Here is a 27,804-nt window from a genome sequence, read left to right as displayed (position 1 = left end):
GTAACCTTCTCAACAAGTAAGCTGGGTATTAGGAAAGATTTCTTTTCCTTAAGAAGGGTTGGGCACTGGATCAGTCTGTACAGGGAAGTGGTGGAATCACCATTTCTGGAGGTGTTCAAGTAACGTAGTCTTGATACTTAGGGACATGGTTTAGTGGGGAATATTGGTGGTAGGTGGATGGATGGACTAGATGATCTTTTCCAACCTTGGTGATTCTAAGATTCTCCTTGGCTGAACTAGAGCACCTTCAGCACTGGGGAGAGGGAAGCAGCTGAAAAATGGGGGACAAGAAGAAACATGAGAAAGCCTGGTCTTTGGCATGTTAAACCTATCTCCACTCCCTGTCTGTCCCTCTTGCTACCCTACAACAGCAATGCTTTCTTCTACCCCTACAGGGCTGGGAAGATGCGTATCAAAAGAGCACTCCCCACACAACACCCAACCCTTCCCATTAACACACAAGTCTGCAGCCAGCCTCCCATTCCCATTATGAATGGTATTTAATTCTCCTTTACACACGGGTTGCTAATAAAAGGGCCAATTAATAATTTACAAGCAATAAAGAGTACAGCTCCCATAAAACGAGGGTTGGTTGCAAACTTAGTGTCAGTCTGGCTGCAGCAGGGTGTTTGCAGACAAACTGTGTTTCCTGCTCCATGGGGCAGGAGCTGAGGTAGAGAAGGGGAAATAGAGGTGATGAGAGAAAGGTTTTAATGCACTAAATGTGTGCATGTGTGAGATATGCTCCTGCTCAACCTTGTCTCACATGTTTTCATTGTGTTCCTGATCTCACCATGCACCAAAGCACGAGGCTCAAAGTGATGGGGAACAGTCCATGAGATGTCCAGAAAGAAGGTGGAAGACTTCTCTCCAATCAAACATGGAACGCTCAGCCTGGTGGGTCAGCATGTGTTACATCCCCAACTCTTCATGGTCTCAAGTGGACCTTAAACACTACCTGGTCCCATTGCTGCCAGCATCCGCTTGGAGAGAGAGGACATGCTACCTGAAGGACAGCTCCTGGAGAAGGCTCTGTACCTCCTGGTTCAGTCATCACCATCCTCAACCCACAGCGGGCGGTTTTGCTCCTGGAAGATGCAGCCCCGCACCACCTTGGGCAGTTCCTCTGCGTGGCTCCAGGCATGGGGCTCCACACGGGCCCAGGAGCAGGGCAGGGCATGGAGAGCCCGCTCAGCACCACGGCATGCCTTCAGCACCTCTGCATCCCGCTGGCCTGGCTGCCCCAGCAAGCTCCTGGCAAACACAGGAGCAAGTGTCATCTTCACACAGATAGATGGAGTTGCAAAACACCAACATTGCCCCAAGAAAGAACCTTCTCATGTGCACACAGTGATTATTTTTTGCCCTTCTTTTCCCTCGTAACAACCAAAATCAACATGCATGCATCTATTGCTGCCACCCTCTCTGCTTCTGAACATAGGTAAGGGGGTCTATAAGAAAGAACTGGACAGATTCTTTAGCAAGGTTTGTTGTGATAGGACAAGGAGAGACGGTTTCAAACTAAAAGGGACATTCAGACTGAATGTAAAGTTTTTATGGTAAAGGTAGTGAAGCACAGGAAGAAGTTGCCCGGAGGTGTGGATGCCCCATCCCTGGAGACAGCCAAGGTCAGGCTGGAGGGGCTGTCAGCACCTAGATATCAAGACACTGATATCTAGCAGTAGGTGTCCTTGCTCATTGCACAGGAGTTGGATAGAAGATATTTAAGGGTCCCTTCCAATTCAAACAATGCTATGATTCTACGGTTCTCCACCCTCCTGCAATGCTCTCCATCCATTCCACACAATCTTATTTTACCTGAGTCCCCTGACGTTCTTCTCAGTGACCTCAACGTGGATAACAATGGGGTATATCTCATGTCTAATTAGATCCCTCACACTCTGAACTCCCAGCTCCAGCAGGCAGTGTTTATTCTGGAAGGAAATTGAATAGATTTACTGATTTAAGTGGAGAAGAAATAGCTCCAGCCCCTGACAGATGCATTAAATCAAACCCCATACTGTGAAATATCATTGCTTTTCCAATAGTAATTCCATTAAACGTGGGATTTACAGACAAGGCCAAGATGGAGGGAGAGAATTACAGAGCAGGGTCACCCACTCCATCACAGCCAGCCCAGCCCAAGAATACACCAGATGTCTCACTCAGCCTCAGTCTGCCTTCACATCCCTTTCCTTCTCATTGTCACCAACATCCCCACATTTCTTCATTTGACCTCAACAGAGCTGTTGTTGCTTTCTTTAAAATGAGGAACTTGAAAGCAGGGAGTTTGCTTCTGCATATGGCATTTCCCGCTCTCTTCCCTACCAGTTCCCATTTCTCTCACAAGGGCTTGAAAGGGACTCAAGGAAAAGCCCACAAAAGCCCACAGTCACTGCTTCCCAGACCCACAACACCTCAACCCTCCAAATCACACAGCCCTAAAGCAGACATCTGCCTTCCCTTGTCCCACCCTTTCTTTCCACCTCAACAGGACACCCCATTCCAGCCTTCTCTCCCCAAACCACTCAGCACCTTCTCCATTGCCTCCCGGATCATGCAGACTCGACTGTTCTCCCTTTGCTCCTGGGGGGCACTTCTGGACACAGAGGTCTCCTGCACGTGGGCACCACTGGGATTCCCTTCTGTCAACTTCTCTGCAAAGGAGGAGGGAAAGGAAAGATGAAGAGGGAAACAACATCCCCATCTCCCTCTTATACATTCTACCTCAGATCCTGCATGCTGGCTGTGGTGCTGATGCTCATTGAGTTCAGTGTTTATGGATTCTGGTGAGCAAGTCTAATTACACAGCATTATACATTGGCATGGATCTCCTGCTGCTTTCTGCTTACAGAACAAGCAAGATATCACAGCTGAAGACCTTGCAAGGCAAGAGCAACTCTTGTGTTGTGGTACAGCAGCAACCAAAGCCATCTCCCACACCCAATCTCCCCTTCCACACTGCTCCAGCCCCCTTCTTGATGAAATGTAGCAGAAAATGAATGATTTTATTTTGCCAGGTAATATTTCTGCAAGGCTGGCAAGCTGCATGGCTCACAGGTGACTGGAGAAGCAGGGAGAGCACACATCTTGCTGCAGAGATTGAGAGGAAGATGGGGAGCAAGCTGAACCTCCTGTTGGTAGCAACTCAAACCTCCTCCCCCTGCTCAGAGGTGAAAAGACAGCACCCCATCCAATGCCATGCGGCAGAGCAGCAGAAAGGTGATGCTGAGACAGGGAACTGGGGGCAGAGCTGGTGGGGCAGCAGGGTCTGACATGGTCACTGCACACCAGATGCCCTCAGTAATTCCAGCAGAATACAAGACAACTCACACAGAGATCACAAGTGGGAGTAGGAAGCTCAGAATCCAAGCAAGGCTGAAGCAGGCACCCCAGCCGCAGTAAACAGCTTTGAAGCACATCCCCATGCAATGTGAGGGGGACCCTGCAGAGGGCTCAGTAGGACAGGATATATGGTCAAGTCATTCATCTAAGAAGCCCAGTGGCCAAATTTTTGCAGAGCCGTCTTTTTCACCACCCCCTAAAAGTATACCAACTCGTTTTTCAGTCCTGCAGCTGACAAAGCATGAACTCTAAACACGGGAAAGGCGATGGGAAGAGGAGAATGAAGGAGGGAGGAAGAAGGATTTGTCTGCTGTGAAAACACTGTATGGGAGCCCTTTCCCTACAGCCCATACAGTGATGTGGCAATCTCAGGTTTCTGGTGGAAGGATGTCATTCCCAGGGAGGAAGGGAAGGAGTGAAGTCAACCTACAGATCCCATCTCAGGAAAGGGTGTCAGCCCTGGAAAAAGCCACCAGGGCAGCAAGGCAATGCCACCATCACCCACTCAAGGAAACAAGAGGATCTCCATGTCTCAGAAGACCAGAATGGAGGGTTGGCCTCCCTGAAGGTCAAAGGGATAGGATCCAGTTAAGAACAGGAGCCTGCCTTGCACTCAGCCCAAAAAATGGGTCAGTGTGTGTCATCTGGGAAGGCTGAAATACCCCCCCACAATTAGCTGCTGAAGAAACACCTCATGTTCTCTCCATGAATCCCATGAGTACACATCTCCTACTTCAGGACTTATTCCTTGAATTGGGCTCTCCAAGGTCTCCACAGAAATGACCTCCTTGAGCACCACCTTGGCTTCCTACCTCATGGTTAGAAAGTGACAGGAGGTAAAAAAGCGAAAACAACCCCTTTTACTTAGAAGCAGGCAACTTCCATACTGTGCGTCACTTAGCCATGGGATCCTAAAACAACTTTTGGATGTGCCTGCCACTCTTTGCTGCTGACCTGCTGGGCACATGTGGAAGTCCAGGCGAGAGGTGGGCAAGTCCAGCAGGTTCCTGATGAGCCGCGGTGCGATGCAGCTGGGTGACAGCACCACAGGACGGGGTGTCTTGACCACCACAGGGTGCACCAGGCTGTAAGGCTTCAGGCTCCTGTCTGGGTCGGAAGGACAGGAAGAAAGAAGAGAAAGCCAAAGGTGAAAATTTGGAAGAGCAAGCTGCCACCATCCCACAGACTATTCAGTTCTCCCTGCACTATCCTCTTATCCTCACTGATGGAGGCACGTACCAACCGTCCTACATCCCATGAAAGACCCTCCCCTGGACATATCACTGCTTTGGATGTGGCAACCCCCTTTCCATTTCCTGGGCTTCACTGCAATTGCACACCAGTAGTGGCCTAGTGACCACAGTGACCTCGTCTCTCTCCATAAAACCTTAGATGACCCCAAGAACTACAGAAACATTGGAAAGCCCCAGAAAGCCCAGGAGCAGGAGCTTTAAAATGGCTTCCCAAGCTCTCATTAGAAGGGCGGTAAGAGGGACCCTGGTCAGGGAGACTGAAGCATCTCATTTGCTGATGTCCTTTCACAGGGGCTGGCTGGATCCCTGGGGGTGATGGGGCAGCACAGCTAACAGCACACCTGAGCAGGGGTCCAGCCACAGCTGCTGACAAGGATGTTCTGGGCTCTTCTGCTGTTTGGGTTTCACCAGGCGCAGTTGGTCCAAGGCCCGTTTCTTTAGCTGAGGAGAAAGGGAGGGCAATAAGGTTGAGAGCACTGACCGTTACAGAAGCATGTTACAAAAGCTCTCCTTGCTTGCTTCTCTGGTTTACATTATTTCTGTGTCCTCTCTGCTGCCCAGGTCCGTGGACCTTCTCCTGGATCTTCAAAAGCTGGTGCGCCCTGAAAAGACAGTAGTGTTGAACTTGAGCAATTCTAGAGACCTCAGGGGCCACAGTTGGCTGCTCTTTCCCAAACCCCACAGGCATATCAACACACTCACTCACTCAACCCCCCTGTCTGTCAAGGGCACCCAAGCACTGGTCCCCAGCCCAAGGCTTAAGGCTTAGAAATCCCCCACTATCAAGAGGCCAGCACACATGCTTCTGAATTCCTCATGAATGCTCACCACAAAGAAATGGAGCAAGCACTCCACATACATCCCTGCTTTCCTCCTTCCTCTGTTACCTGCTGTAGTTGGGCACTGTCCCTTTGTCCAAGTCCCGCATGGTCAAGGGATCGACGCGGGAACAGTACCACTCCAGCCGCCCCCTGTACATGGTGTCTGTGACGTGCAGGATCTCCCGACATTTGACACAGAGTGCATAAGGGTCTGATGGCTCCAGGAGGGAAAGGTTGGTACGGATGTAGAATGAGTCTCCAGAAAACTTCTTCCCTTCTTCCAGGGCTTCCCGCAGAGGCTGGTACCCTGGAGCAAGGGATACAGATCACTACAGGTGGGGACACAGTAGACAACCATCACCAACTAGACAGCCAAGTCTCCACAACAGCTCCGATGTGTGGGGATGCAGAGGCAAATAGACAAAAAGTCTGTACCCCCATCCTGTAACTCAGAGTATGCACGTCACACCAGACAGGCAAATAACCAGAGCTATGGCCAAACCCAGTATCACACCTGGTGGCCTAGGACCAAAGAAGAGAAGAGAGAATAGCTGAGACTTACCTCTAGGGCTGGGCAAAAGGTCTGCAAAGGGAAGCAAAGATCTCAGGCTGGAAGGAAATCCAGCTGACAGGCCCTTACCTTGCAGGTCCATCTGGAAGACAAGGCTGGAGGGCTCATCCCAGTGCAGCAGGCTCAGGTAGGCAACCTCACGTGTGCAGTTCTCCAGGGAAAGCACCTCTTCCTTCAGTGATGGGACCCGCAGCTAGCACAGAACAGATGCTATTAGATCTAAGATCTAGAAGTGCAGGCTCCCTCTCAGCTCCTCACCCATCAGGGTTAACCAAGAGATGGCATAGGGCCAGGGCAAGCTCTGCCTGAGGACAAGCATCCTCATCTGCCTCTGATTCTCTCCTCAGCCTCTGAAAATGCTGCTGTCAGCCACCCTCCGGTTTTGAATGCTGGGTTGCTATGAAAGCAAACACATGTGCACAAACACGTGTGGGAGCAGAGGCGGGGAAGCTGGGCTATTTTCAGCTACAGGTGGGATATCAATTCAAGCACTGTGGTTGTATTTAAAGTGGTGTCGCTCTTGCCAAAACAAATGCCCTTCGCTTTTTCCAGGAGCTCTCTTCAGAGCAGTTATTCTCTGAGAGGGTCATGAAAGCCTGTGAAATCTCTCTCCAGAATTGATTGTTTTGCAACAGACATGTGCAGGATGCAAACTGCTCTGCAATACTCCAAGGTGACAGGCAGCTCCAGGGACACACAGCCATATCGCTGCCATAATCCACGTGGCTCCTTTTTGTTTTTTCCCCTCCTGCAGCTGAAGGAAGCTTTTCAGCAAGTCTCAGCATCATCACATACACTGGTATGTTTGGGTGCAGAGGCCCCTATGTCTGTTCAAGCTGCATAAAGCTCTAGGCAAAGAGCAGAACTGGAAAACAAGAGAGATGGAGGAGAGCTTCAAGCTATCCAGAAGCCATTTTGCACTGGGGCTCATCCCATGCTCCCTTCATTCCAGGCTCTCTGTACATTTCCAGCATGATCCCATTCCCAGACACACCTCAATGAGCCGGCATCCTTCCCTGAGTCCTGTGCTCTCAACCTGTGAGCCCGGCTTGACCCACTGGACATAAATCCCCGTCCTGTTCCCTCCAAGGATGGAGATGTCCTCACCCAGCCTCTTCTCATGGGGTGACAAGCTGCTGGGGTGACCCACGCTCGTGAGCTGCACCACCAGTGACCTGGCAAGGAGAAACACCAGCAACTGAAGTTTGCTGCCTTTTCTAAGGACTAGATTCCCATGCCTCATGATCTGTCACCAGGGCAGGTGCAGAGAGTTTGTGAATCCCCACACAGTCCTCTATTGCACCAGACCCAATACATTTCTCTCTTGCTATCAGGGAAGGACTTGCGGGACAAACAGCCTCCCAGGCACGGTTCCTCAGCACCATGATACATCCCCTCAAGCAGCAGGTCATGGTTACCTCCTGGAGATCTCCTGGTGGCTGGTAAGCATGGACAAGCAGGTCTCTGACTTAACCCTGGTGTAGGTGCTGCTGGAAGAGGAAGAGAAGGCCCCAGGTGGGATGCTAACAAATCCACTGCCTAGGAAAGAGAGCAAGAGGGAGAGAGGACACATCACCTATTGGAATACTGTTTTGTCCCTAACCCCACCACTTCTCCCTCACTATACCCTTTGGGGAAGGCCCCCACCCTGGTACCTGTTGTATCTTCCATGCTACTAAAGGAGCCGCAGGACAAGCTGTAAAGAAAACACAATGGTGAGAAGAGAGGTAGCAGCTATTCTAAAACCTGTTTGCATCCCATTCTCAACCCCATCCCCACAGCTTTCCACCAACTCTAACACAGAAGTTCTCACCCTCAGCTCCCACTCCAGGTTCCCCATAGCCAACCTGCTCACTTCAGCCCTCACAAACCCCTAGATGAGACCCCAACCCAAGCAGTCACCTTTTGTAGGGCTTGCACCTATCTTCCCGCTGCCGCCGGAGGATGGAGCCAATGCAAGGAGGGAAGGGGAAGGTAGAGAGGCGGTTGATGTCCTTCTCGCTGTCAGGAGTCCCCTCCTTGGGCAGAGTAAGAAAGAGATGCTGCTTACACCAGCACCTCTCCTTCCTTTGGGCTAGGTTGCTCTTGGGGTACCTTTTCTTCAGAGATCACCCTCCCAACACCCAGGGGCATCCTGCATTCCCAAGGGGACAGCAGAGATGGAGACACATGGCACTGTGTCCCCATCTTTTTGCAACGTACACCTCCCAGGGTGTGATTACAGAGCTTTCTGAGGAAAATAACAATCCTACATGGGGATGTTGATTTCTGGGTTGCCAGACATGGCACTGAAGGACATGGTTAGTGGGCATGGTGGTGATGGGTTGATGGTTGGAGGTGCCAGATCCTCATGGTGCGGTACTTACCATGCTCTGAATGGCAGAGTGCCCCGGGAAGACTATGGCAGAAACACCCAGTGGGTCTGTGAGGCTGCTAGAAAGGTCAGAAGGCTTGTCCACGAGGCTCCATGTGCTGCTGAGGTTCGAGCAGAGGGAGTAGGAAGAGCTGCACATCTGGGAAAAAAGGGACCCGTTGTTTCACTGCATTCCCCCTAAGATTAACTGTGTCCTCAGCTTGCCTTTCTCTCCAGCCCTGCTCACCTTGCCCAGGCTGCGGTTGCCCCGGCACCGCTGCAGCTGTGCCTCCAGCGTGCTGTTCAGTCCTTCCACCCTGCTCAGCTTGCTCAGGAGCTCATCCCTCTCCTCCTCCAGGGCCCGCACACGCTTGCGGTACTGATCCTTTTCAATCAGGCTCTGAGAGTATTGCAGCTGCACCCCATCTCGGCTCTGAATAGCCTGCAAGGAGCCAGGCTGAGGGTGAGAAGGACTGGGCTACAAAACCCACTTCCCGCTTAGACTCACTGGGGAAGGAGAGGCACCCAGAGCAAAGCCAAAAGGTCTGATCCTGCTGGCAGACAGAGAGTAATTCACCTGGTCCCGCTCCTTCTCAATCTCCTCCAGCTGCAGCAGCACCGTGTTCATGCGGTGCTTGTAGAGATCGCAGTCCTTCTGCAGCGTTCGGTATTTCAGCTGCAGGTCTTCCACCTCCCGTAGGTACTGGTAACAGTAAGCAGTGAACATTAGCCACTGTCAGAAGTGACTGCTGTGGCTGCACACGAGGAAGAGGGTGGTGATGGATGCTTTACCTTATCCCTCAGCTCCTCAGCCCACTGCAGCTCACTCTGCAGGGAGTTGAGTTTCTGGCAGAGGTCCTGCCTGTCATCTTGGGCTTCCTTCCAGTCATGCTCCAGGATGTCCAGCAGGATCTGCTCAGAGCCTGGCACGGGGACATCACCTGGAGTCTAAGTGAGAGAAAAGTGCCTTCACCACACTGCCAGCACCTCCAGACCAGTTCAGCCAAGCAGATGAGCAACAGGCAGACTTGAACAACTGCCATCATTATCACTGGAGCTTGGATGCCATCAAAACCCACCCAGACATGGCCCTGGGCACCCCACTGTGGGTGTCCCTGCTTGGACCAGATGGATGCAAAGCCCTCTGCCAATCCAAAAAATTCTGTCCCATGGGGTACCTGCAGCATGCCCTGCAACTCCTGCAGCGATGCCGTCAGCCGCTGATTCTCAGCCCACAGTTCAGACACAGCATCAGGGTGTCCCCGCTCCTCTGCCTCCCTCTGGGGCACAACAGATGCTTGCTTCTTCAGCAGGCTGCACTCTTCCTCCAGGCTGGTGACTTTGCACTTCAACTGGTCGACCTGTGAGCCAGAGAGAACAAGTAGCTTGACACACGTGCCTTGGAACTTATGCCACAGTGGGAGAATGGAAGCTGGGCAGAAAAAGGGCCTGGAGGCAAGGAAAGCAAGATGGGCGACCACATGAGGGAGAATTCTTCAGCTAGGGTAAGATTAGCACACGGTACACAAAAGCTTTTCCCTGCGGAAGAGGAGAGGAAGGTGCACATGCATCAAATTTTTGCATAAGCACTTTCGATCTCTGGGTCCTGTCTTTGTGCAACAATTTTCTTGATACCTTGGGGCATCCACTGTGCAACTGGCCTTGACACTGCATGAACCAGAGCCCTCAGGTGTGCTGTCAGGGCTGGTAGCTGGGAGTCTCCTCGAGGGCTTCCCAGCACCTGGAGCAGCTGAGATATGCATTCACTGCAGAGCATCCTAGTTTCCATGGGGTTTCTCCACCCCATTGTTAGGATCGTAGAATCATTAAAGCTGGAAAAGACCACTGAGTCCAACCATCACCCTATCTCCACCATGCTCACTTAACCATGTCCCTCAGTGCCATACCCACACGGTCCTGAAACACCTCCAGGGATGGTGACTCCACCACCTGCCTGGGCAGCCTGTTCCAATACCTCATCCACAAGCAATTCATTTGTCTGCTCAGAGGAGGCCTGGGAGAACCAGCATAGGCAGGAACAACAGATAAAAGGTAGGTGAGGATTCTGGCGGAGCAGAATGAGACTGGGAATGAGAACAACATGGCTGCACAAAAAACCAAAGCAGCAGGGGAATGCCAGAAGGCACCTCCTGGCACTGGGTTATTAAGAGGTTCCAGGTATTTTGGTTCTTGCCCAGACAGGAAAAGGGTGCATGTTTGCTGGAGTTGAGAGCTTGGCAGCTGGAGTGCAATGTCATGAATTCTTTCAGGTATGCAGCATGAGTCTCCAAAACGTCAGCAGAAGACGAGGAGGCGGTGGGGAGTGCCAGGGAAGGGGATGACTCTTGGCCAAAGTACTGCTACAGGCAGCAAGTCCAACTCCCCTGCTATGAATAGGGACACCTACAGTGAGATCAGGTTGCCCAAAGTCCCTCCAGCCTGACCATGAATGCCTCCAAAGACATGGGCAAGCTAAATGCCCCCCTGAGCCATACCACCCCACTGCTCGGGGACCCCCCTGCCACTCTGACAAGCCATCTCCCAACACCCTACCATCAGTTGCAGGTCACGGCTCCGCAGCACGGCCATGTTCTTTTCCTCACAAAGCTGTGCATAGCGCATGGCCATCATGTAGTTCTCATCCTTCAGCCTCAGCAGTTCCACACTGTTGGAGTCCCACTCCTCCCGCAGCCGCTGGCAACGCTCCTGTACCTTCAGGAGCTCCTGCAGCCGCTGCTCTAACCGAGCTTGCTCCTGCTCCAGGGTCTGGTTCTTTGCCTGGAGCTGGTGTTCCTTCAGCAGATGCTCTTTCCGCTGAGACCTCATCTTCTTCACCTCCACCAGCAAGAACTGCATTAGCCCCTCAGGGCCTTCTTCATCTAGAGGAGACGAAAAAGAATAAGGTACTGGCTGCTGAAATGGGTAACACCCAAAAAGTACCCATCACAGGGTGTCACAGCCTCCTGAAGGTGTGCAGCCTGGGTTAGTGGCACCACGGACCATTACACACTCGCATTTGGTCCCCTCGGTCCATTACACGCATGCATTCAGTCCCCACCCTACCAGATCCAGAGCACACAACTGTCAAGGTTCCTTGCACACAGGTAGCATGAACCATGGATTTATGCATTCATGCACTCATGCACGTATTTCTGGCCCTTCCCATGCAGCAGTTGAAGGGAAGATGAGCACTGCCCCTACCCAGGATCATGGAGCAGCGCTGGGCCGGTTCTCTCCCTGTCAGTCGTGTGTAGTGCTCTGGGTAGTAAAACTCCAAGGACTCCAGGAAGGCTTCATAGCCTCGCTTCCCACGGCGCCGAAGGATGTCCATCAGGTAACCTGAAAGAACAGATAAGGAGTTAGGGAGATACCAAAAAGCATCTCCACCAATTCTACTTCCCTCTGTGAAACAGTTGGGTTGGAGAAGGGAATGGAGTGGGAGCACTGCCTGCGAGTCTGTGCTTTCTCCCACCTGTCTGGTTGCTTTTGCAAGGGAATCGGCATGAATTCAGCACCTCCTCCTCATCCTGCTCGTCTATCACACGACACTGGCGCAGGTATGGGGTGAGCTTTGCAGGGTTCAAGGAACGGGTCAGCTGGTGCCGTGCACTCTCTATCTTCTCCCAAAGGGCATCTTCTTCCTCTTCCTGCTCCGAGAGGCTGCAGGCTTGGAGAGAGACATTCTCCAGGGCTGGAAAGATAAAAAGACTGAGGAGAAATAGGTAATCAAAGAACAAAATACACGGGAGGACAAATCAAGGTGCAATTCTGCAAATAGTTTGATCATTAACCAGGACTCAGATACTTCAGGAATTATTTTACAAAAACTATGTCCAGTGGGATCATAGTGGGCTCAACTACTGCATGTCTTAGACATGCAGGAGGCAGTGGAGCATAAGAAATTCAGGAACATAAACTATAAGACTGGGGAAGGTATCATCTTCACCCTATAGTGTTCTTAAATCATAGCATCATAAAGGTTCAAAAAGACCTCTAAGATCACCATTAGCCCATCCTCACTATCCATGTCCCTCAGTGCCATGTGCACATGGTTTTCGAGTACCTGCAGGGACAGTGACTCACCACCTCCCTGGGCAGCCTGTGCCACTGCAGCACTGCTCTTTCTGAGAATGAATTGTTCCTAATATCCAATCTCAATCCCCCAGACCACCACACGTCTTCCCCATTCCCTTATTCCTGAGAACGGAATACTCCAGAGTTGGAGTATTAAGGCTTGAGATATGTTTCTCATACTGGGTTGAGAGGGGTGAGTTTTTCTGGGGATCCATTTGCCTTGTGCATGTCCCCAAGTGACAGCAACCAAATTGAAGTTCTCAAGAGCAGCGTTCAATGGAGCAGCTTGGTTGCAGGTAGTGAAGCCAGAGAGGAACGTCAAAAGTGTATCTTCCACACATCTTCTGCACATGGGTGTGCAGTGTTTAATACTTAGCAACAAGACAAAGCAACAAGGCAATCATTCAAGCCAACCAAAGCAAGAAGGACCTCCTGAAGTCAATGGGCCAAAGCCTCTTACAGCAGTGGTGAATGCACTCCAGAGATGGAGCAATGGAGCAGGTGTCCATAGGGAGCTCTCCTCTCACTTGGGTATCAACCCCACCAGTGCATCTATTTTCAGCTGAGAAACAAAGCCCACAACACCAGCTGACACCAATCCTTTTATAGCTGGCAAGGTACAGTCAACTCTTCCCCAGAGAGTGCCATCACCTCCTGCTCTGATGCTGGCACCGAGGGCAGCTTTCCTACCCCAGCCCACCAGCATCCCCAGCAGCAGTCATGGAATCATAGAATATCCCCAGTGGTAAAGGACTTATAAGGATCATCAAGCCCAACTCATGCAGTGCAGAGGTTCATGTTGCATGAAGGAAGAGGTAAGAAATCCTCCCACCCTTTTTTTCTTTTTTTTTTTTCTCTAGTGTTGGGAATGGTATCGCACTATTTCAGATGGCCAACCAGCACAGCAAGGAGGGCAGCTGAGAGAGGTGTGCTGAAGTTAATCCTCCAAGCAGAACTACAGAAGGCTCAGGGTCTACTGGATGGAGGATAACAGGATGAGGGGACTGTCAAACCCACAAAAGACACTGAAGTGTCTGATTCCCAGCACCAAAAGGCTTAGGAGCGTAACTGCTGCTACAGATCTGGATCATCCTGCTGTCAAGGAGGTTGAACAAAGAAATTAATCTGCATTTCTTGCAGGAACAGGCTCCATCCCACAGGGAGATGAGTATGTGAGAGGATGCAACATAAGCCGTGCTTGTTCTGAGCCTTACTCCTCGGGCTCCAAATCAAAGTTTACGTCTTCAAGTCCAAGTTTCACTCCGCTAAACCCAAGGCTGCTGTGCGAGAAGCTTCTCGGCAGGCAGGGCCGGGCGGAGGGCTCCTCCTGGGATCGGGGTGGGGAGCCTAAGGCAGTCGGAAACCCATAGAGGGGAAGAGGAACAAACCCAGCACCACCGCCGCCCAGGCATAAATCTGCGCTCGGGGCCAAAATCCACTCTCGGAAGCAAAATCCAATGTTGGGGCCAAAATCCACGCTCGGGACCAAAATCCACGCTCGGGGCTAAAATCCACGCTGGGGTACAAAGGCAGTAAGTCGAGGGGACGCGCTCCGAGGGCTGTGGGGGGACCACCCTTACCTGCCATCCCGCTCCGATCTCCGCGCCCGGCTCCGCCGCGCCCGCCCCGGCAGGTGTGTCTGCAGCTCTCTCCCCACCCCGCTGCACCTTTCCCCCCTCCCTTCCTCCCTCCTTCCCTTCCTCCCTCCTCCGCACCCCCCGGCAATGCGAAGCCCAGCCCCGTGCCCTCCCCTCCCCAGCACTCACCGGCGGGGCGGGGGCAGCCTCCCCTCGGCCGCTGCTCACCTGGAGGAGCCGGGGAAGGGCTTTGCTCTCTGACCGTGGACCGTCTCTGTCTTCCAGCTGCAGCCCCGGACTTGAGCTGGTCTCCGGAAGGATGTGGTTCACCAGCAGCTTCTCTTCTGCAATACGGCTGCTTTCAGATCCCCGCAGACTGGGGTTGACTGGGGTACCCGGTGTGGCCTCCTTTGGTATGAAGGGGGCTCTTCTGTTGGACGAGCTCCAGAAATTGTAGCCTGAACTGCCCAGATTCTATATGAAAGGGGGATTCAAGCAAAGTGAGAAAATGGGAGTGGCTGGGAAAAGCCCGATAGAGGTCAAGACTTGGTCCCCAGTCCTAAGCGATGTGTGCAGGTGGAGCTGGATGCAGAGGCACCCCTGGGCAGTATGACAGAGCTCTGACCCACCGCAGAGTTCCTCAGCTGGGAAGCTTTTCTCCAGGCCAGCCCCAGCAGGCACAGCCACCCCAGGAATGGGGCTGGAGCACCCCACTGGGCACACAGTGGGCAGCTCTCACCACTGCTGTTTGCCTTTGCTCAAACCTGCCCCATGCCACCAGGACAAGGAGGAGTATAGGAGAGGTGGAAAGCAATGAAGCCAGAGTGTAGAACAAGCCCTATGGATGAACCTAGCCTCCTGCCCTAAAGGAGCTGTAGATTTCCCCCTGGACCAAAATCATAGAACTATAGAATTGTTTGGGTTGGTAGGGACCCTTAAAGGCCATCTGGTCCAACTCCCCCCTCAATGAACAGGAACACTCACAGCTCAATCAGGTGCTCAGAGCCCCCTCCAGCCTGACCTTGAATGTCTACAGGGACAGGGCATCTACCACTTGCACGACCCAAACCTCTCTGTTTCTCCTACAGGGGCTGGTGGAGGCGTCTCCGCTGGTTCCCACTGTGTTATTTTCAGAGTTGAGCACAACGCCGTCTGAGACAAGCTTTGAGACTTGCTCCCAACATTTTCCTCTGCACATCACACGGGCTTCACCGCCTTCGGTGTTACACACCCATTGAGCAAACACCAGGCACATGCAGGGCTTTTGGCAAACACCGCCTCCTCTTGCATGGCATCCATCCCACCTGCTGACACCCCAGGTGTATGAATTCGCTGCTGACTCATCCATTCTCCCTGTGAAGGGTCCCCCTCCTTTGCACTGCCCCCTCCCTATGGATGCGAGACCACCAGCCAGGTCTCCAGGCAGGATATGGCCCCAACTCCAGACCTTACCTCCAGCCAGAGGCGTCCAGTTGCAAATGAGTGATCAAAAACAAGTAGGAGCAAGGCTGCCTGCAGGGAAGGGTTCTGACTCAAGCCCTGTCAATTTGTGCCTGCTAGTTATTCTCTTGCAAACACCCCAGGTCTCTCTCCCTCTCTAGAGAAAAGATTTCCTGAGCAGGATATTATGTGGTGATAGAAGATAAGATCTTCACCATTACAATAAAAGCCCCGAACAGCTTTGGTTTTTCTCATTCACCCAGAAAGAAGCAAACTTAAGGAAGGCTCTCCTCCACCCACCCTGACCCCATAGGCAATGCTTTGTGACTCAGAGCACACGGAAATCAGACAGAGCACTTCCCACAAACATTATCTGTCACGTTGAGTCTCAGAGCTGGGCAGGAACCCTGGGAGCCGCAGACCACCACAAAGGCCAACAGAGAGCTCCTGAGAGGAAGGAGATGTCCTATCCCATGCTTTGGCCATGGAATGGAGTCACAGTGGTGAGGATCTTGCCCTTTGGAGGAAAGCTGTGCCAGGCACCCCCGTTTCAATCATGGAATCAGAATATCGCAAATTGGAAGGAACCCATAGGGACCATCAGGTCCAACAGAACAACCCAAAAATCAGGCCAGTTTGTCCCAGTGTCGCCACACCACGCACACTCACAGCTAGGTGTCATGTTTCCATGCTGGCTCTATCAGTAGTGCCAACTTCTGTGCTGATACAGTTGACTTCACGCCAAGAATGCCATTGTGCGCTCTGTTGGGTTGGAGGTTTCGTGTTTTATTTTGTTTTGTTGTGTTTCAAATCCTGACCAAAATAGTTGCATGGTAAGACTTTCCAAACACCGCTGGCTCACACAGGAAACCTATGACAGGCCAGCAAACAGTGAGGCATGCAGTGTTTCCACCGAGAGAGGAAGGGCTTAGCACACATGGCCCAAAAAACTATGGGTCTTCTGTGAGGTCTTGTGGTGCAGATCTGACCACTGGGGCACACTCAGAGGCAAACAACCCAGGCGTGCATGAACAAACGATGCAGTATTTGCCCCCTCCTGGAAACAGCTTTAAAGAAGCCTGAGGTGGGGAAGGAATTAATTATATTTCCAACTGTGTGGCTACAACGCTGCTAACGTAAAGCTCAGCAGACAGTAAGCTTGGACGCTTGGTGAAAGCCTGCCTATGTTCAAGAAACCACAGTAATCTACTAACGTGTCCTGAAACTTCCTACATAACATGAGCTAATCACAACTTCTTCAAGAAAATACTTGTTTCCATAGAATCATAGAATGGCTTAGGTTGGGGGGAACCTTAAAGATCACCCAGTTCCAGCCCCCTGCTATGGACAGAGTTTCCAGCCACTAGACCAGGCCCATCAAACCATGTCATTTTTCTTACAGCCCAGTGATTTGTGAAGATTAACACCTTCCAATGAATTTTCAGGAGGGAAGTTTGCTGAGGTTCCAGCTAGTCTCCACGGTCAAGTTCAGAGAGCTTGAAACCACCCCCCTGAACCTTCCCTTCCCATACTGGCAGCACAACACCACTCTGTGTCACAAAACCTCTCAACAGTTTTGTTCCTTTGTGGAACAAATGCTCAGAGGATGTTGTGAAACAGAATTCTCAACTCCAGCGTGGTCTGATCACTGTCTCACACCAGGTTAACCAACAGACACCAAAAATAGAAGACACTTTTCTTTTTCCTACTATCACTCATGGAGCTCAGTGCTTATACTAACAGCCTGTGCAAAGGCTCTGACTGCTCGTCTCCCCAGTGATTCTCAGGGTAACAACAGGACAGCAGTGTTTTCCTCTCTTCATGGTGGTGCAGATGTTTGCAGAAAAGGGGAACAAGGCCTTCATGGCAGGAAGGAAACACACACATGTGTGTGGAGATAGGAAAACAAGAGAATGTTTCCTTCAGAATTCCTCCCACTCACGCATACACCCATTGCCTGGAGCTAAAAGAGGCAGAAGCATGTGGGAGCTCCTTAGTTAGCTGCTGGAAACACACCGCCATCTTCATCAGGGCATCCAGGTGTGTGGGGTGGCAAGTGAGAGCTGAATTAGAGCAGGCTCATGAGATCCAGTCACTAAAGTGGACTTCCTCGCTCCAAAGCTGCCCAGCTGCCCCATGGCCAAGGGCCTCCAGGACAGCAGGCTGGGACTCCTCACACTCTCCTCACACTCCTCTCCAACCTCAGCCCTACTTCCAGTTGCTTTATTCTGGCTATGAGAGAAAGAACTCCAACCCAACTGCATTTTAACTTTAGCACACTGCAGCTCACCAAATCTATCCAGTTTCCCTCGGTGCTTTCCTTGCACACTGTGGTTGCAGCCACCAGAGGTCAATGTGACCACATCAACCTCAGCCAGCTGGTGGGTACTGCATGAAGCCCTTTGAACTCTAGGATAACAAACAAGTATTGTTTTCCACCTGTGGGGGAATAGCTGGGGTAAATTTTTACATTAGCAAACATGCACAGCCCCAGCACTATCCTGAAAAATGGGGCTAGAGAATGACATCACTCCCAGCTAGCATCCTGAAAACACTGTGCATTGAGACCCTGACACTTCTCCGTGGTCCTCAGAACCCCGCAGATGCTTCAGCCACTCCAGGCACATCTCCTACTGCTGGCTTTGGTGGCACTCAGGTGATTTATACCAACCTCAACCTTGCCCTGTTAGCAGTAGATGGAAATGGGCTGTCTGTCCTTCCTGACCGTCACTGCTCCTCCCTGGGGCACAAGGTCTGTCACAGGGAATGAGGTCTGCCACAAATACTGGCTGGCTGAATTAAATGAGTAGCTGATCTGCAGCCAGAGGGCAGATGGGCCAAAAGGGCAGGGTCATCAATCTCTATTAGGAGTCAGACAGGGAAGATGGCACTGTGCAGAACAGAGATCAATATGTCTAGATAGCTCCGTAGTATTCATCTGCACTCCTGCACATACCAGTTATCTTCCCTCCACACCACCTATGTCCTCCCCTAGACCTCAGTCAGTGCTGGAGAGGCTCTTTCCATCTCTGTATTTCAACCCATTTCCCAAAAGATGAGCCAGCTGCCCAGACTGACCATGCTTCCACCATCTCACATGAGCTCAAGCTTAGGATGGGAATGAAGACAAACCAGAATACAAATCATGTCTTTTCTTGGCAGGGCAGCTGAAGTCAATGGCACCAAGCTGGTGCTTTGAATGCATGGGTTGCCAATGTATATGAGAAAGCATGTTGGATTTTCTCCCTGCAGTTCCTTAAAGCTTCAGCAGAAACTGACAGAGGAGAGATCCCTTTGTTTGGGTAACAAACCCCAGCATGGTGGTTTCCAGCCCCAGGAATACCTGACTGCCCTAGGCAGAATAAAGTGCAAGAGACAGGCATGCAGAGATGTAAGAATTACAGAATCATAGGATGACTTAGGTTGGAAGAGACCTTAAATTTCATCTAGTTCCAACCAGACAACCACCTAGTTGCTGGGATTTCTGTATGGTAGGACCGGGACAGAACTTTTCCCTCATGGCTGAAGGGCAATCTTGTCCAGGATGCAGGGTGAAAAAGTACTGAGCTCCAGCTAAAGGGAGCCAAGTCACTCTAGAGATGGAAAAGAGCAGCAGTGCCACCCATATCTGTAACACTGCTGCAGAGCCATAGGGTGGCACCACCCCACCACCGTCCTAGCCCTGGGAAAGTATGTGGCTGGGGAAGTGCCAGGGACAAGCCCAAAAGCTTTGGGTCAGCATGACCTCGTTTTGGAACCCTTACAAAGGCCATGGGGAGCTGTGCCCAATTCCTGCCACGCAGATCAGATCTTCTGGGGCTCCTTGCTCCTTTCTGCTGAGGCCCTTCCCAAGTCTCTCCACCCTGGAAATTCTGGACCCACACCTACTCCTGTCCTTTAAAGGTGCCATAACTCCTCTCTGCTCCCATTGGTGTTACCTGTTGGGATGTGCTCTGCAGTGGTGGAGAGCTGAGGTGTATCTGCACAGCCCACCCCTCAACCCACATTTGGTACTGCTAATGGCTCCCAAGGGGAGCCAAAGCTGGCAAAACTGGAGCAGACCTGACCAAAGCCAGAGTGGCTGAGTGCTGGAGGTAAAGGAGCGAGCACACCTGGGACACATACCACTGGGGCCACCACATACAACCTGCAGGATGTGCCCCTAGGTGACATGGGAGGTTCTGCAGTCTGAGTGCTGGAGCCATCCCAGTTAAATGCGGTGTTATATGAACACTTTCCCTACTCATTCCTCCACACCTGGCGCTCCCAAAGCCAACATATATACATGGGATGCAGTTAAGAGCCATGCCTCACTTCCTAGGGAGCCAGCTCCAGCTTACCCCCTTGATCCAACCTCAGCAACTCCAGCCTCTGTGGAGCAGGAGCAGATGCCCACACACCCTGGGGTAGGGTTAGGGTTAGCCAAGACTTCCTGCAGGGATGAAATCCCCAGCGCTCGCTGGAGCCTGCCCAAAAGCAAGGCAATTTTCAAGCCCTTTCCCTTTCTTGGGGGTCTGAGAGTCACATAAACAGGAAAAGCCTGGCTCTCTCCCTCCTCCTCTCCAGCATGATGCAAGCACTGGGTGGCTGGCCCCCATGGGAGGAGCTGCCACCGGCCCCTGACCTCCAGGCTCTGCATTTCCTGCAGCAGCTAAGAAGGGAGGCAAGGCCCCTTCTTCGAGATGAGGGGGTTGCTGCAGGCCAGCCTAGGGAAGTAGAGGTCATGGTGGTCCTCCTCCAGCAGCCTGAGGGATGCAGAGATGCCAGATGCCCTAACAGAGGTCGGAGCATCCCTGAGACCCATCAGAGGAGAGCATGGCTGAAATGACAGGGTGAGCATAGCTCTCCGGCCCCAGCCTTGCAAACCCTTCTTTATCTCCTGGCACTTATTTCTGAAAGCTCTGTGGTATTCCCTCCTAAAACCAAAGGCATCCACGCCAGGCTGGGAGGGTGTGCGCACAAGAGCAGAGCACAGCAGAGCCCAGAGCAATTAACCCTCGGCAGATGCAGCTCTCTGGATGGCAGCAATAACCCAGCATTGCTGAACAAGAGACAGATCCCCCATCCCCAGACCCCTATCCATGCTCTCCCACCAGGCTCCATGCCAGCCCTGGCAGAGGTGATGTGTGGTGCCCACTCCTTACTGCCCGGACAGGGGCACAGAATGGCATCCCCAGCTCGAGTCTTTGTGCATGCCTCAGAGCTGATTTCCACTCTGCCCTGGAATGCGCCCGGCAGCAGCATGTGGGAAAGTGGAGTCAGCAGAGACCTTGGATGTGTCAGCTCCCATCTGAGTAAACAAGAGGAGCCCTGGCAAGCATTCAGCCCCAAGCATCCAAGACCTTGGGAAGGGGTATGGAGATATAGAGGTGCTTCTTTCGCCTTCTTACTCAACTCCTGTAAACCTCTCCTAACTCCTGTAAACACCTCCTAACCCAGCTCAAGTGCTCGCCCTGCCTCCTCTTACCCTGCATATGGAAAAGTGTTGGCCAGGGAGAGGCAGCTTCAGCACAGGGTGATCAGGTCAAACACTGACAAGGAGGACAAAGAGGGTCTGGTATGGAAGGGTTGGTTATCCAACCTGCAACATATACTCATCCATGTCCCTTGGCCACCAACACGCTGGGATGCCAAATTTGTCCTGCACCATCCCCACAGGTTTCATAGGGCCAAGTACAAGGGAAGTGTTGCCCCACTGCCAGCTCCCACCTCTAGTCGAGTGGCCACCATCACATCCATCACCTACTCCCTAAGGTGTACCTACACGAGACCATTCCTGGTATAGGGCATGAGGTGCAGCAGGGCAAATGGACAGGCTGGAGAAGGCAGCCCACATCCAGCCAGCTCTCCTGGCATTGTCCCCAACTCTCTCCTTGGGGCGGCCAAGGCTGGGCCTCCTCCTGGCCGGGAGCCCACGTCCCCTATCGCTGCTGGCCAGGCGCTGACGCCAAGAGAATGAGCCATTGTTTCCCAGCCCCGCAGCCTCTTCCTGTCCCCATAGGGCCCAGAGACAAACAAAAGCAGAGACAGACTCTTTGGGGAGGAGGCCGGGCCTGTTCCCCTCCTCCAGATCCCGCAGCAGCCCCGCAGGCAGCAGACAGACAGACGGATGCCCGCCTTGGGGGAATGGGCAGGGACACCCCTATTTTTAGCTGCCTCTGCACCCCACCCCCTTCCTTCCGTGGCCAAAAATATGCAAGCTGGATGGACAGGCAAAATCATTAGGATTAAAGAGTTGTCCAGGCCCCATTTCCACCCACTCCCCTATCTTCCCTTGGAGCGGGGCAGGTTCTTCTTCTATGGTAATCCTCTCAACCCATGGATGACTTCTCTCTCCATCCCCATCCTTCCTTCCCTACATCCCCACTAAGCTGCCTTCTTTCCATACATCATGCCCTTCCTCATCCCCAGGCCTTGCACCCAATCATCTCCATGGACATGCCAACCCTGGGGACTTGTTCCCTTCTCTTGTGACCCCCAGCTCCCCTTCTCCTTCATTCCTTTGAAATCCCACTGACGTGCTCCCCCTCCTCATCCAGCCAAAGGACAACACTAGGGAAGGGCACACAGGCCCACAAAAGCCCCTCTATGCAGAGAGCTGCTTCTTTCTGCAGGGAGAAAAGATAATGTCTGAGCCCACCCCCAAGTCCCTCCTACACCTCCATAGGTTTTGTGAAAAGGAACTGGAGAATCAGGTGGTGGGAGATGTAATATCCATATTTATACAGATATTTGCATTGCCTTTCCCAGTGCACGGAATCACAGAGGTGTTTCCAGGCTACAGGCAGCTGTTTTAGGATTGCTTTTGCTTTATGCAACACCCCCAATCCCTCTTTCTGCCATGTCCCAAAGCACCCCTTCCTCTCCGACTGTGCCAGAGTTTGTATCTCCATCTTCCACCTGCAACACCCCCACATGTACGAGCATGAGAGGAGAAGACTGTGGGCAAACAGAGGGAGGAGGATAATGTTTGGGACTGGAGGAGATAGGCAGAGGGCAGGGAGGCAGCAAGCCTAAGAATTTGTCCCTTCTCCTGGGCTTTGGTAAACCCCAAGACTTAACATTCCAGGATCAGCTCCCCGGTAAAAACCCTCTGCAAACCCAACAACAGTATGCAGTCGACCCTATTCCATCGGTTTCCCCCTTCACGAATGAATTGGACAGTGTTCAATCAGCCCTTTTCCTGTCAGCACCATTCTGGTGTCTGCTTTCCAACCCTGGTACAGCACAAGGATCCTTCTCCCAGGCACCATCACCAGGTTGAGGGACCACCGTCCCAATAGGAAAACCATGGGGTAATGGCAACGTGATGCCCACAGAGCTGGTGTCAGAGCAGGGACGCAACAGGTAGATGCTAATGGGATTAGTATCTAGAATCCACACTGGATTCGTCCATCACCCACCCTGGGATGTGCTACCATCCCAGCCTGCACATCGCAACACTGGGGTGAGGGAACCTGGACCCATAGCGGGATGCACATCCTCCTGGCCTCCCATTGCTTCAGGGGCTGCCAGCAGCACCTCCCAGACCGTGCAGTATGCACCCTTGTGGTTGCTGTGAAAAGAATGGAAACATCTGGAAGTCGCCCACAAACGAGCAGCACTCCCAGTTAATGAGGAAATATGAGCCTGGGAGCCTGGGCAGCAACAGGATATGGGCTGCTGGTGTGTAGAGCAGGAGCCCCTTCTCGCCTGCTCTCCCCTCCACAGTCCTGGAGGGATCACAATCCTGGGGCTCAGGATGAGGGAATAGGCAACTAGAGCTCAGTGCCTCACCCCCAGGCTGGAGTGTTCATACTACCTTCCCCCAAAGCAAAATGGAAGGAACATCTTAAGGTCCTGAGAAAGGTCCTCCACTGCCTCCTCCACAACACCAGGACACCTCATGTCCCCCCATCCCGCACTCCCTGCCTGTCACACCAGCAACACTTCAGCCCCGAGAGAAGAGCACCAAGAGGAGGGGGTCAATTTGCACAGCCTCAACTTTGATGTTGCAGAAATCAAAGCAAACATCACCAGCACCCAGGGAAGCTGCAGGGCCACCTGTCTGCTCAGTGATAAGCCCGATAGCTGGTCTCTCTCCACCATGGCTAGACTGGTAGCACTGCCTGGGGTGTTGCAGAGGGATGAAAGGTGGAGGTGACTCAGGGTAAATGAGGCAGCTGGGTGTCTGAGGCAATGGGGCTGGGAGGGGTCCAGCCATTAGCTATTGCCCAGGGCACCCATGGATTCTGCAGTGGCTCTGCAAGACCTTCCAGACCCACCACATCTCTTGCAGGGATGGTTAGGGGCAGATGTACAGCAGGAGAGGCTGGGAAGCAGGTTTATACAGATTTATTTTCCAGGCAGCTCAATAGACAAGGAGATTAGGGAGAAAACATCCCAAGCCAGGGTATAGTGGAGCTATTCACATCACATTGTGCCCAACGGCTGGGATGAGGGCTGAATCCTGGAGTCAGCACAAACCCTAAAGGTCTCCAACATACTTCAATTCATCCCCAAAGGGACAGCTGGGCTGGCATAGACACAAGACATAGACACAAAACCACAAGGTTCATGGAGCAGGAGAGGGGATTTCCAGCTGCTTTCATGGAAACAGAGCATGGCCCGGTGCACAGAGATGCTCTGAGCACAGGCAAGGAAGAGAAGGAGAAGGAAGAGGAGGAGGGGGCAACCCACAAAGAGCTGAGCATGGCCCCTGCCCCATCTGGAAGAGATTTGTTCTGCATTCCCCAGCGGAGTCAGCCTCTGCTCCCTGACGCAGCCCCCACTGCAGGGCACTGGGACAGGGCTGGGAGCAGAGATGCCCTGGGATATTACAGAGGGAGAAGAGCTGAAGAAAGTGCCTTTCCCTGCTTCTCCCACCTTCCTCTGGGTGGGACATTTGGGAAGAGGTGCCCACTACAGCTCAGGCAAATAGGGAGGAAGTAGGTCATGGGTTCTCCTTTCCCCGCAGTTGGCATAGCTCAGTCCCCGTCATACCTGAGCTCCCATCACCCGCTAAGCCGTGGGCCCTCTAGAAATACACCAAAAATTGGCATTCTGGGGGTATGTCAAGCCTTGTACTCATAATCAACATCACACGGCCCTCATGGTAAGCAGAAATTACAACCATTCCACTTCATAGGGGCGAAGCCTGAGGCTGAGAGGCTGATGCTGTGTCAAAACCCTACAGCTGCCTCTAAGCAATGAGCTGCTCTGTGTGCAGCCCCTGGGAAGTGGCATGGAGCCTATCTCCAGCAAAGAGTTTCCTCTTATTATCTCAAGCAGCACACACACTGCAGACAAACTTTGGGTTATTCACTGGGAAGGATAATCCTCAAGAAGCAAGAGTGTCAGCAGAGGTCCAAGCCAAAGAAGTCTTTCCACCATTAGGAGACCATATGTCTCCTCCCTCCAGAAGCAGAGCTGGAGCTGAGCTGTGTGGCCAAGAGCACAGTGTCCATCTTTCCCAGGGCCACTTGAGCCAAGCAAGAGGCCAGGCTCCACTTCAACATCTCTGCAGACATTTTGTCGTTCCTTAAGCTTCACCCCAACAAGTCCCAACTTGCTTTTGCCAGTGGAGCCACCTCCCTTCTCCACGGGCTGGGAGCAGTGCTGCTGTCTGGCCACACATCTCATGAGAGCCACTGAGCCTCATCTCTAGGCCATGCAGTCACCAAGGACATGAGCAACACTATGTCCACCAGCGTTGAACCCCTTGGTGGCACTGTGGTAGGGTCTTCTGCCCCATGACCATCACGGGACAAAGCAATGAAGTGTGATGCCAGAGGGATGCAGTGTCTCATAGGTGGGCAGAAACTCATGCCACCTCCTCAAATATACCTTGTGCCACTTCCTCACATGGTGGCACCAACATAACATTTGTCCTGACCCAGTAATACTTGTCCTGACCTTGTAATGCTTGTCCTGAGCCCATGACACCAATCTGACCCCCAGGGTCAGCTTACACGGAGGCTCTTACCATGCCAGTGCTCACTCCAACACTGGAGGTCCCAGTGTGACTGGATACATGCAGACTTGGGGTCTCTCTTCCCATTCAGCAGCTCTGTATCATGGGCACTGGGGAATTCCCATCCAACACGGCCTGGAATGACCCCCTGTTATCACAAGAGCTTTCACACACCTCAAGCAAACTCCTTTTCTTTGCCAACCCTCTCCAAGCAGCTCAGCAGAGGCCTGGGCTTTCCCCTTCCCCCAGATTCATCAGAGCAAGCAGGAGGCAGCCAATGCGAAAGGAAAGGAAATGGCACTGGGGAAGCAGGGCGGGGGGGGGGGTTGGGGGGAGTGGAGGGAAGGCAGAGAAGTTCCTGAAGTTTTCTGTCCTGGATAGTTGGAATAAATCTCATTTTCTCCGGTCTCTGTGCTGGGACGAGGATTGGTTCAGTGGTGCCGCAGCCCGCCCCCTCCTTCCCGCGTCCCCTCCCCGCCAGCTTCGCTCCCTCGCTCCCGTGGCACCGGGGCGTCAGGCACCCAAAGAGCAGTCTGGGGAGCCAAGCTTGGGGGTACAGGCGTGGGAAAAGGGGGGCACACTTCCCCTTCTCCTTCCCCACTGGAACGCAGCGCTGGTTGCCCTCACAATCAACTTGGAGGGACGCACGGAGAGCGTCTCCCAACTTTTTCGGCCGGAGGACGGAGACAAAAAAAGAGTGGCCAAAAAAAGAGGTATTAGTATACTAATTTTGGTATGGATGCAAGGAGAGCTGGGGGGTGTTTCGGAGGAAAAGGGAAGGGGGTTGTAAGAGGGGGAGTGAGGAGGTGGGAGAAGCAGGAGGGGTAGCAAAGCAATGGGGACAGGGAGGATATATGGAAAAAGAAAGGGAGAAGGCAGGAATGCAACGGGAAATGGGGAGGAGAGGAAGGAAGGGAAAGGGGGAGCAAAGAAAGGGGAGCGGGGAAATGAAGGGGACCCAAGGATGGGGGAAAGCAGCAGAGCCCCTCCTGTTGCTATCACTCTCACGCTGTGAAGCTTCAATTTAGGAGTTTGAGAGCACAAGAGGGAGTGGGGAGGGGATGGCTGGAAACGTCCCGGAGCACCAGCTTGAAAAAACACCCTTGTTATAGGCAGAGATATAAATATATACACAGCAGCAGGCAGCACAGGAGCTGGAATCAAGATCATTCACCCACTGCCAGGCACCGCTCCAGGACTGTGGGAGAGCCCCAGCCCATTGCCTCCCTGCCTGCATGGATCCCAAAACCCCATTTCTTCCAGTTTTCCCCGTCCCAGAACAAAGTGAGCGGCTGGCGGAGCCTCTACCTCTCCTTCTCCTCCTCCTTTGAGGAGAGGGAGTTTTCGGCACTCAGGAAGGCTGGGAAAGGCTTCCCGGCCGCCCACAGCCATTTCCACCCTCATCCCCCTTGTTGAGACCACCCCAAACTTCTTCTCTCTCTCTTTGGAGCTTGTCCCCTTGGGGTGTGTGCAAAGGGAGGAGGAGGGGGGGAGGGGAGAAGAGGGCTGCTTTCAGCAGCTCTAGCCAACGAGACATCTGGATTATTTTCCCCCCCTTGCTGGTTTCCGCTCTTCCCAGCGAGCGGAGCAGCTCTGGCCATCCGTGGCGGGTGGAAAACCAGTGGAAACCAGCCGAGCTCAGAGGGGACACAGGGAGGGAGGAGGAGGAGGAGGCTCCCAGCCATCGAGGCAAGGGGGCTTCCCGCAGTAGGGAGCCAGGGAGAGGGAGGTGGACACACAGGCAGTCAGACAGCCAGACAGGGTTCCCATTGCCCAGTGGAAGAAAGGAGAGCACAGGTCAGCCTTTGCCCTGAGAATCATGAGTTCTGCTTGGACAGAGGGCAGAGACGTAGCGGAGAGCTGAGTGTCTCCACAGGGGGGTCTGCAGACCTGGGAGACGTGTTCTTCCCCTGCTCTTGGCTCTTGTGCCTTGTGCCAGAGGAACATGTCCCCTTACCGTCTTCCCACTCTGAGCTTGCCATGTGTCTCCCATTCTCGCACAGCCACAAGAGCCATGGGGCTAAGGGTAGGCAGGAAGCAATGCTGTCTGGTGTCCCCATGGGTGCCATCAACGGAGGTAGCCAATGGTGGCAGCCTCCACGGGGGGGAGGTGTGTTTTCCCTTCCCAGGTATTAACCCCTGTCAGATAAGAGGGGCCCTGGGTGAGCAAACAAGGCCAAGGCAAGGCAAAAACACGTGTTGTGCCAGGAGAGCAGCCCAGTGCACAGGGCTCACTGGCACTTGCTCCAAGGTGACTTGGGGACACAGCCCAGAGGCAGAGGGTATTGCAGGGGGAGATTGATGGAAACATGCAACAATGGGGTTTGGGCAAGCGGAGGTGTGTGGGGCTTGTGCATTTCCCCTCAGCAGCCTGACCACCACACACTGCTGAGGCCACACAGATCCCAGCATCCTCCT

General features: G+C 52.8%; 1 protein-coding gene across 1 annotated transcript; it reads right to left on the bottom strand.

The window, feature by feature from the left end:
* Window positions 1-279: 279 nt before the first annotated feature.
* Window positions 280-27,379, bottom strand: CARD10 (caspase recruitment domain family member 10). Its single transcript, XM_065740891.1, is given in 23 exon segments — window positions 280-1,254; window positions 1,819-1,934; window positions 2,536-2,657; window positions 4,300-4,452; window positions 4,940-5,039; window positions 5,131-5,200; window positions 5,486-5,726; window positions 6,060-6,183; window positions 6,985-7,165; window positions 7,409-7,529; window positions 7,646-7,686; window positions 7,893-8,008; window positions 8,357-8,503; window positions 8,591-8,785; window positions 8,921-9,046; window positions 9,136-9,291; window positions 9,522-9,704; window positions 10,897-11,222; window positions 11,545-11,682; window positions 11,816-12,034; window positions 14,184-14,250; window positions 14,253-14,468; window positions 27,344-27,379. Coding segments are annotated over 23 exon segments (3,402 nt in total). The 3' UTR covers window positions 280-1,046.
* Window positions 27,380-27,804: the final 425 nt, after the last annotated feature.

Source organism: Cyrtonyx montezumae, unplaced genomic scaffold (genome assembly GCF_038088225.1).
Source record: "Cyrtonyx montezumae isolate F1298 unplaced genomic scaffold, pur_monq_1.0 scaffold_3, whole genome shotgun sequence".
NCBI lineage: Eukaryota > Metazoa > Chordata > Aves > Galliformes > Odontophoridae > Cyrtonyx > Cyrtonyx montezumae.
Note: the sequence above shows the minus strand (reverse complement) of the source record. Positions and strands in the feature narration are given on the sequence as shown.